Here is a 9,432-nt window from a genome sequence, read left to right as displayed (position 1 = left end):
GGGTTTGTCATGTGGGTTTGGGAGGGGGAAGGCGTGGCCGGGGCATGAGTTGGTCTAGCGAGTGGGTGGATAGGAGCACTTGTTCTAGCAGGCGGGAGTTGACATGGGGTGTGAAGCTAGTGGATTGACAGTTTAGGGCAAAGCTTGTGGTGTGAGGGGGTTTGGTGGGTAGGTGGGCAAGAGCGCTAGGCTCTAGCAAGTGGGCAGGGGCGAGTGCCAAGCTCTGGCAGGCAGGAGTCGAGCTAGGGCATGAAGCCAATGGATTGGCAATTCAAGGCAGAGCTTGTGGCAACAGCCGGGACGATGGGATGGAGCAAGTAGAGCCAGTGGTGGCAGAGCCAAAGCCACATGACTTTCCCACATAGGTAGTGGGTGGCATGGATGGGATATCCAGTGGCAACAACGGTAGAGAGAGAGACACAGACAAAGCAAGAGAGGGCTCTGCACACTTGCTGCACTTGTCATGAGAGAGAGAGAGAGAGAGAGAGAGAGAGAGAGAGAGAGAGAGAGAGAGAGAGAGAGAGAGAGAGTACCCATCACCTTTTCCAATGATTGCAAAACCTTTCCAAGTTCCGGAGCTCTTTGAAGCTTTGATGCATCCTAAACTTGAAACCAAAATAATAAAGTAGTATAGATAATATAAGATATATCTATTCTTCTTTATTTTCCTTCTACCTTTGCTCATCTCTGTGTCTCCTCTGAACCTCCCTATGCATTCCCAACCTTGCTCCAAGACATAGACATACATATATAATATAAGATCATGTAAGATATAATATATAGTTTAGATTTAGATTTATATTTAGATTGGCACATATGACTCACCGGTGAAGCCTCTACTAGACCACTACATGGATTGTTATAATTGGTAGGCAAAAATGAATAAAAAGGCCCTATTGGATCAGTCCGCCTCCATGGTGTTGCCACTTGTATTTTGGATAATTTCATTGAGTGTGATTGGTTCCACAGCAAATCAAGCATGGCTCTCTCATACTCCTTCTCATACTCCCTCCTCTCCTCGCCTGTGGCCCCCCACAGACCTTCCTCCTCTACCCTGTCTCTACGATGCGACTCCCACGCGGTTCATGTCAGCTGCAGCAGCAGCAACAACAAAGAGAGTTCCTCTCCAGCTCCAGGTTTGTACACCATGCCCCTCACTTAAGACGATATCGATTCGATAGGTATTCGATGTCATGATCAGGAACTGTACTTTAGGAATCGCCATGAAAGTGGTATATCTGTTGTATGGCAAATTATCTGCGATGATGCAGTGCTCTGTGAAACTGATAATAACTGGATCAGCCGAATGGCTGTGCATTTTGAGGTCCTATGTTCGTTTGAGACATGAGTTCTCGAGGGGGAGAAAGTGTACCACTAGCTATGCTAGATGACTGCTATGTTAAGTCCTCTCCAGCTTCAGGTTCGTACACCACGGTGACAGATGTTGACTCGATAGTTATCATACTTGAATTCGATGTTTGACAAGGAATTGTACTCGAGGAATTGCCATGAAAGTGCCATTTCTGTTGTGTGCCAATTTATCTGCGATGATGCAGTGCTCTGTGAAACCGGAAAGGACTTGCATTTGATGTCCTATGTTCATTCGAGACATGAAGTCTCGAGAGGGAGGTACACAGCCAAACTGCTGTGCATTTTGAGGTCCTGTGTTTGTTTGAGACAGAAGTCCCGAGGTGGAGCTAGTACTATTAGCTATGCCAGATGACTGCTAGACTAAGGCTTTGGATAAGGCTCCTGAGCATACTATATGAATGATTTTGTCCTGCTATGTTGGAGAGGACTGAAAATGTATACAGTCTGGAAACTGTTGCATGTACATATGAGGAGGGAATTCAGCAAATTGAGTATAAAGGCATCCATCACCTCTTTGCTTCTGTGTTTGAAGGGCTTCCACTTCTCCCTCTGTTGGAGCTTGTAGTGAGTATGTTGCCACAAGGTTGCTCCAATTGTAAGAGCCCTTTGAGCACAGAGAATTTCAAAGCCCTCATCTCTCAGACTGCTGACCTCATTGACCCATGAAAATGCATATCCTTTTGACCTAGTTGCTTAGGTGGGCCACAACCATCTTTGACGACATGGTCATTGTGCTTCTTGCAACGAATTCGTGTCTCAGAGAAGAGCACAACACCTTGAGAAATTCTTCATTAACAACAAACAAAATTATAAAACCAGCAAGAACATCAAATCGAATGCTAATGTTATGGGTGATTGGCATGTAAAGAGGCCGTGTCTTTTCAAAGAAGGAGAAGGAATATGAAAAACATCATGCTCTCAACAAAGATCACTCATTGCAAGAGGTTGCTGCTACAACTGGACATTTTTATTTAGGAAGAATATAGCTGGGCCTTGTAAAACTCAAAAAGCCCGCTCTAATCCCATGTTGTGGATGACCACATGGCAAATGCACAAGAGGGAGAAAGAGAGACAATAACACTCACATGAGGACCAATTTTAGCAACAATAAGACATATGGAATGAGAGAGATGAAAGTACGAAAGGGCACCTTAGTATGTGGACACATGGATAAAAGTCCTAACCCTTAAAGTGGCTGGACATTGGCCAGGTGCTTGAACAGAAGGGCCAATAATGAAATGATCCCCGATTACAAAAGAGGCTAGGACACTCAGATGTTTGCCTAGACTTTGGGTCAACTCTCAAAGGAAAGTGTTATGGAAGTCCCTACTTCTAACATGGGGTGCACAAAGTTGCAAGAAAGTCCAAAGCATGAAGACCATAGTTGAAGGCACTTATGAAATCCGGAAGGCATGGCCATACCCTGGGCATTTAAGTTATGTTGAAACATGCAAGGGTATGCAGGTTCCCTTGGGCATAAGAGAGTTCTTACAAAAGCTCCTTAAAGCGCACATGTAGGGAATGACCTTGCTTGTTTAGCTGGAAAAGAGCCTCACAAGTGTCAAAAGATGACGTAGCAGCGAGATAGTAGGGTTTGCGGGGAGGAACATGGACTAAACTTGGCAAACATGGAGAAGAGAAGAGAAGAGAGAAGAAACTCTGATGGATGGAATGATGAAGTTCCGAATCATGGAGTGAATGTGATACAAGGGAACAAGGGTGCCATAGCATAAGGAAGATGATGAAGACAGCCACGAACCACGAACCGCAATGTCCTCCTGAAGGGGTGTGAGGGTAGTGGAGAGGCGGAGAGAAGAGGTGACGGACTGAATGAATTAGCCGTAAGGAATGCATGAGAGAGTGGCCTATAAATAGGCACAGTTAGTCTAGGATGGCGCCTCTTTTTGGGGCTGCAAACCCTAAACACAAAACACAGAAACGTAAAAACGCAAATGTAAGTGAAGGGTTTCTCAACACCCCCTCTCAGGCCCAAAAAGGGGAACAAGAGAAGAGTGAGGTGGAGATGCAATGCTACATGTTGAAGAATGCTCATGCAGCAGGTGCCACTTGGACAGTGTCCCTTGTGGAAAAATTGTTCACTTGCCCAAGCACCCTAGTATATAGATGATGAAATCATGCAATGCATAGGAGGTAGAGGATCCCTAAGATCCAAGATTTCCAGTGGAAAGGGAACCTGTAGTAAAGAACAGTAGACAGAGTAAGCTAGAGAACCCGAAATTTAACCTTGGGAGAGAAGCCACTAGCTCCGTGCATCCATGCTGGAAGGAATACGAAGGCCTCATCACCAAGTCGCGGTTGAACTTCCGAGGTCCCGATCTAGGTGGTACCTGAAGATCCTGGGTATCAATAGAAGAGATGACTGGTCGAAGATAGCCACCCCAAGAAAGTAGAGGATGGGTGAAGAACTTCATGTGGAGTAGGTTCCCCCTTAGAGGTGGGAGGTGGAGGGCCCCCCGCTGAAGTCGAAGAAGAAGTAGATGCCCCCTTTGAGAGCAAAGAAATAACATCCCCCCTTTGAATCCCCCTCTGAAGTAGATAGGAAATCCAAAAACTCATGGATCACGGACTCCGAAATGTCTAATGATGAAGGAAGTGCCGCCGGTCGTGCCGAAGAAGGTATTTGGGGTGCCAAAGAGTTTCCAGAGGTGGCCTCTCGAACTTGAGTAGTCGAGGGTGGGGAAGGGTGGCGCTTAGAATGAGCAAGAGGTGGGCAATAGTCGCTGTCTCTTAGTAGAGCAAACTAGGTAGCCGAAGAAGAGGAAGAAGTTGAGTAGCCACTGTCTCTCGAAGGAGCAAACTGACGAGGAGATGGTATCAAACAATCATTGTCTCTCTCGGTGAAGCGGACTGCACAGCCGTAGGTCGTGGAAGCCACTGTACCTGAAAATAAGTGGGAGAAGACTGCCGCTAGCATTGCGATGATCTCTAGGAGGTCGTAGCGCCAATCGATCCTCCATGTGCTCGAAAGGACTTAGTACGCATCGGATGCGTCTTATTGCCTTGAGCATAGTACTCTGATAGCCGATGCAGAATGATCTTTGTGGCCCACAAAGGAGAGGTGGTACAAGGAGTGCCTAGTGGAAGATGCATATACTCTGGGGGGGTGGGGAGCAAAGGTTGAAGTTGTCAAGCTTCAGTGGTATATCTGATGATGCCATAGTAGGAGTACCCAGCAGTCTGGTCATCTATGGGTAAAGAAGCCATGGATACTAGTGTGCCTTGCTGAAGAAGGAAGAGATCAGTCACCATGAACCACGAACTGTCAATGGGAGGAGGATGCGACCAGCAATAAGAGGTTGCAGCCAGTAGAAAAACGGAGGTGAGGAGGGAGAAAGACTAAAAACGCAGGCAGGACAGCCTATAGGAGAAAGAAAGACTAAAAACGCAGGCAGCAAGAGAGAGAAAGACTAAAAACGCAGGCAAGACAGCTTGCAAGAGAGAGAAGTACTAAAAACGTAGGCAGTAGGTGAGAGAAATACTAAAAACGCAGGCATGACAGCCTGTAGGAGAGAGAAAGACTAAAAATGCAGGCAGCAAAACTGTGATGACGTGGCATGTTGTAAACCGGAATAGCAGTCGCTTGGCTGGAATCAGCTCCAAATTGCGTGAAGAGCGCTGGAAATCAGGCGCCAACGGATGGAGACAGAATGAACAGCTTTGGCTGAGATGTCCTCCGCGAACGGGGTGTGGGCAGCAAGCTGAAACACTTGAAATCTGCCAAAATGAGATTTTGATGCAGCAGAAGAAGAAGAGAAGTGGATGCCAAACCCGCCACTGGTCTTTGCCTTCACTGGAGTGGAGGATCTTTGCCGCTATTTGAGCAGATCCAACTCTGATACCATGTCAAAAGATGACGTAACAACGAGATAGTAGGGTTTGCAGGGAGGAACATGGAGTAAACTCGGCAAACATGGAGAAGAGAAGAGAAGAGAGAAGAAACTCTGATGAATGGAACGATGAAGTTCCGAATCATGGAGTGAATGTGATACAAGGGAACAAGGGTGCCATAGCACAAGGAAGACGATGAAGACAGCCACGAACCACGAACCGCAATGTCCTCCTGAAGGGGTGTGAGGGTAGTGGAGAGACTGGAGAGAAGAGGTGAGAGACTGAATGAATCAGCCATAAAGAATGAATGAGAGAGTGGCCTATAAATAGGCACAGTTAGTCTAGGATGGCACCCCTTTTTGGGGCTGCAAACCCTAAACGGAAAACACAGAAACGCAAAAACACAAATTGTAGGTGAAGGGTGAAGGGTTTCTCAACAACAAGTGGTTAATGACATTGATCAGAGGTCTATCCGTGAGTTAGGAAAGCTTCAAGCCCAAAACATTGAATTGCCTGTCCAGCCTGGACTGCAGCTCCCAATCTGAAAACGCAGGCATAAATCCACCTATAGAAAGTGTAAAGATATTCTCCAAGGCTCATGTAAACGTCCATATGAGCAGTCTCCAATGCAAAAAAGCAAGTGCTAGCAGTCCAACAAGCCATAGGAAGGCTTGAGCAATAGGAGGCGAACACAAGGGGAATCTCGTATGCAATGACATCATGTTTCTTGTGAGTCGCCACAAAGATGGGATGTGGGAGAGTGGCCATATCATGCCAACTGAGTGCCGATGACAAAGATACAACGTTTGAGTGGTCTATAGGCTCACAGATTTGTCTCATTTTGTTCTGCTCAGAGGAGGAAACCTTGTGTTCAACCCATTCCTTTTGCAGTCTTTACTTCCAATCGCAAGATGCTTCTCTCTTTTGTAGGTATAAAATAGTTCATTGTGAAGCCTCTTGCTATGCCAGTGACAATGAGTATCTTGAGTCTAGTGACAAGATCAAAGACAAAGACACATGGCCTATACCAGTTGTTAATCTTGCTACAAGCCTCTAAATCATCATTAGATGACTTAATCTTAAGTTCTTCTCAAGGTGCATGATGAAGGTGTGAATATTATTCTTGATATGGATGAGAATGTGGTATTGAGAGTGCCGAAAAGTCTGTGAAGCAAATTGTGTCATTGATTCTATGGAGATCAGGAACAAATAGGTTGAAGGCTCTCTTACAGCAATGTAAACTTGCTGTTCCTCAGGCAACGGCATAAATGTCTCAAGTCTGTTAGTTTTACTCTTAGGCTCAGTTAAAGCCATGATCGGCATCTCCATTGTTGGCTTGTTTTGTTTTAGGATTCACTGTTACTCTGATATTTCTAAAGTGATGAATACCAAGTTTTTAGTAGCAATCTTTTTCAAAGCATCCATTTCATTTTGTGAATCACATGACGTTGACTCTGAAGCAAATTTTATATTTGATATTTGTTCATGTGATCTAAGTAGGGTGAGTCTTCGGATGTTTGACAGCTTTAGAGATGAGAGCTGTTGGAAGATGCATAGCTGCAGCTTTCGCTGTGTCAGTTCTAGGTACCTCATTCCAGGCAGAGGCTGATCTCAATAAATTTGAAGCTGATATGCGAGGTGAATTTGGAATTGGATCTGCTGCACAGTTTGGCTCTGCTGATTTAAGGTAGCCAAATGTATACTTTGTAGCTGTGTTACAAGGCTTTGTTATGATGTGACTCTTTTTTTCATGCATGTAAGAGCTGAGACAATGAGTATTTATGCATTGCTTAGAGACTTATTATGTAGGTAGGTTACAGTAAAAGCTTTGTGTGCACGAATCATCATAGGAATTTCAAACAATGATACTTCTAAGAGGTCAACACAATCTACAAGTTAAATGTCTATCAGCTCATGCTAGAATAATGATGAAGCAAGTGTAAAAGTTGAAACTAAATCCATTATGCTTTGGCCACTTAATAGCGGTAAAAACCACTGATCTAATGGAAGGACAAGACTCGAGAAGATGCCAAATGCTTTATGCCCCTAAGTGGGCAAGCAATTTGTGAATTATGCAACCACTGCTCAGTTTACCGATTATACTAGTGGTAGTTCATTGCGTCTTACCTTGCAAAGACAAACAAATTCAAGTGCCACAGTAGGCTAGAACCTTGTGAGAAAGGTGCCTAGGTTATAGGCACTTAATTGAATAACACTTTGGACTTAAATATTAGCCATAGAAAGTTTGTTTTTCCTTTTTTTTTGGTGCTTATGACAAATTTCTTGCATTAGTTAGTTAGGACGATTGTAGACGTTCGTTTTTTAATCCATCCAACGTTATTGCCTAGTGTAGGTTAGGAATGGAAAATGTGAAATGGCCTTACAGCCTAGCCTAGCCTCTTAGTTTTGGCTCTTCAATCTTACACATTATGCTATTAATTGGCCTTTGATCTAGTCACTTAGCCAATCAAACTAATTACACTTGCTGCAGCTTTTTGAGTTTTCCAAGCTTAAGGTTTTTGAGCGACAATTTATACCCTTGACAATAATTTAAGTAGCCAACCTTGTGACTCAGTGTTCTCAAAAGTTGTAGGTCCTCATAAGCATTGTTCCAACATAAAAGTGTATAACCAGTATGCCATTTGTTGGTTGCTAGAAATTAAGAAAAGGTGGTTGGTACATAGAAAAGAAGCACGACTAAGGAGAAACAACTAGTGTTGTCAACTTGTCAATGCAAATGGTGTTTGTGTAAGGAATGGGGTAGGTCTCCGTATTGTATTGGTGGCACTTTGACCCCATTAGCTTCATAGTTTCTTTGTAACATCCATCCAAATGCAATCCATGTTATCCAAAGTATTGATATTATCTAAGATTCATTATACATGTCTCTAGAAGTCTCTCAAGAGGTTATCATAGAATGTCTTGATAGTGCTAGTGGGTATATTAAGAGGGTGCTAATCTTGTCATTGTTGGTGATGAAGTGGATGGTTCTCATGAACCAACATATGTGGCAAAGGATTGGAGCTTTCATTCTTTATTGCATCTATAAAATATTAGAGCCAAAAGGAAGATGAAGGAAAGATACCGTTATCAATTGCAAAAATGATGCTAAAGTCAATAAGTTGCTAAGGGTGTAGATTGTCAAAAGATTTTAGAAATGAGACTATACTTGATGAATGGCCTTGGTGTTGATGAAAAGCAAACTCACAAGCATCTTCAAACATGATAGACCAAAGGTAGATCAGACAATTGCTTTGAGTCATATGATTCCTCAAGGATATTGGCTTTAGGATCTCCATTTCATAGTCACATGGAACGGGAAATGGGAACGGCGAATGGGAATAGAGAGGGCCATGAATTGCCATTCCATGTGACTACATAGTCACATGCAATAGGCATGAAACGGGAACTAGGAATGGAGAATGGGACGAGTGACCCAAAACTAGCCTTTCCATGTGACTATGCTCCATTTATAGGAGGGTATAGTTAGTGTTGGTGACATCTCAGGTGCTGGCACATTGTCTTTGTTTTTGAACCGTCCATCGTCAAGTTGTGTATCGAAAGTCCTCCATGTTTTGGACTTGGGCTTCCATCTCTTCTTTGTTTATGGCCTTTCAAGACTTGGTACCCCGGTTGACTTCACCAAGCAAGCCGTCCTTGTTGAGGATCCTACTTCAGGAGCTATTCTTGTGACAGGTTGGCAACATAGGGGAATTATATCAATTTCATTGCCCTTCTTGTGACATACCCGCTCCTAGCTAGGCTAGCGGGAGGCACCATTTGTTAGTCACTTGGACACTTGTCCATGAGTAGCATCATCCAGACCCAATTTGGATACACAGACTTATCTGAAATGTCAAGGCCTTAACCCAAAGGATTGATCTAAGGGTTCCTAAACTACAAAGGTCTTCTAATCAACAGTTTAACACTTGCCTAAGAAGGTTTACTTTGTGACCAATGAAAGGTGAGAGTGGGCTAATACCATGTATAGTGTTTAGGAAAGTTACCTGACTAATCAGGTCCACCCAACCATAGACTAAGTCGTTAGGACTGAGGCCTCCCACTTTTCTCGATGGGTTTGTTTTAGTTATCTAATTAGCAAAGCATGTTACCACACATTGAGAACATATAAAAGCAGTTTCCTTTTATTATCCCATTACACAAGGTTCGTAACACATAATTTAGGCACAAGACATAAACAATCAATAAGAA

At 43.7% G+C, this 9,432-nt stretch overlaps 1 protein-coding gene across 3 annotated transcripts in view; it reads left to right on the top strand.

Moving 5' to 3' along the window:
• The first annotated feature begins 907 nt into the window (after positions 1-907).
• The window catches only part of LOC148010396 (Pentapeptide repeat-containing protein), an 84,506-nt gene continuing 75,981 nt past the window's right edge, over positions 908-9,432 (top strand). For 2 of the 3 annotated variants that reach the window (XR_015689589.1, XM_087672188.1), the window contains exons 1-2: positions 909-1,136; positions 6,745-6,907. Coding sequence is in view for 2 of the 3 variants with exons in the window: in XM_087672188.1 (XP_087528314.1) it covers positions 980-1,136; positions 6,745-6,907 (320 nt within the window). In the remaining variant the exon portion in view is untranslated. Of the gene's footprint in view, positions 1,137-6,744; positions 6,908-9,432 lie in introns of all 3 variants that reach the window. The other variant, XM_087672189.1, reaches the window with a different exon arrangement.

The sequence above is a fragment of the Lygodium microphyllum genome, chromosome 29 (genome assembly GCF_053477565.2).
Source record: "Lygodium microphyllum isolate KBCC chromosome 29, Lygodium_microphyllum_v1.1.10, whole genome shotgun sequence".
In the NCBI taxonomy this organism is placed as follows: domain Eukaryota; kingdom Viridiplantae; phylum Streptophyta; class Polypodiopsida; order Schizaeales; family Lygodiaceae; genus Lygodium; species Lygodium microphyllum.
The sequence above is the reverse complement of the archived record's forward strand: the minus strand, read 5'-3'. Positions and strand labels throughout refer to the sequence as shown.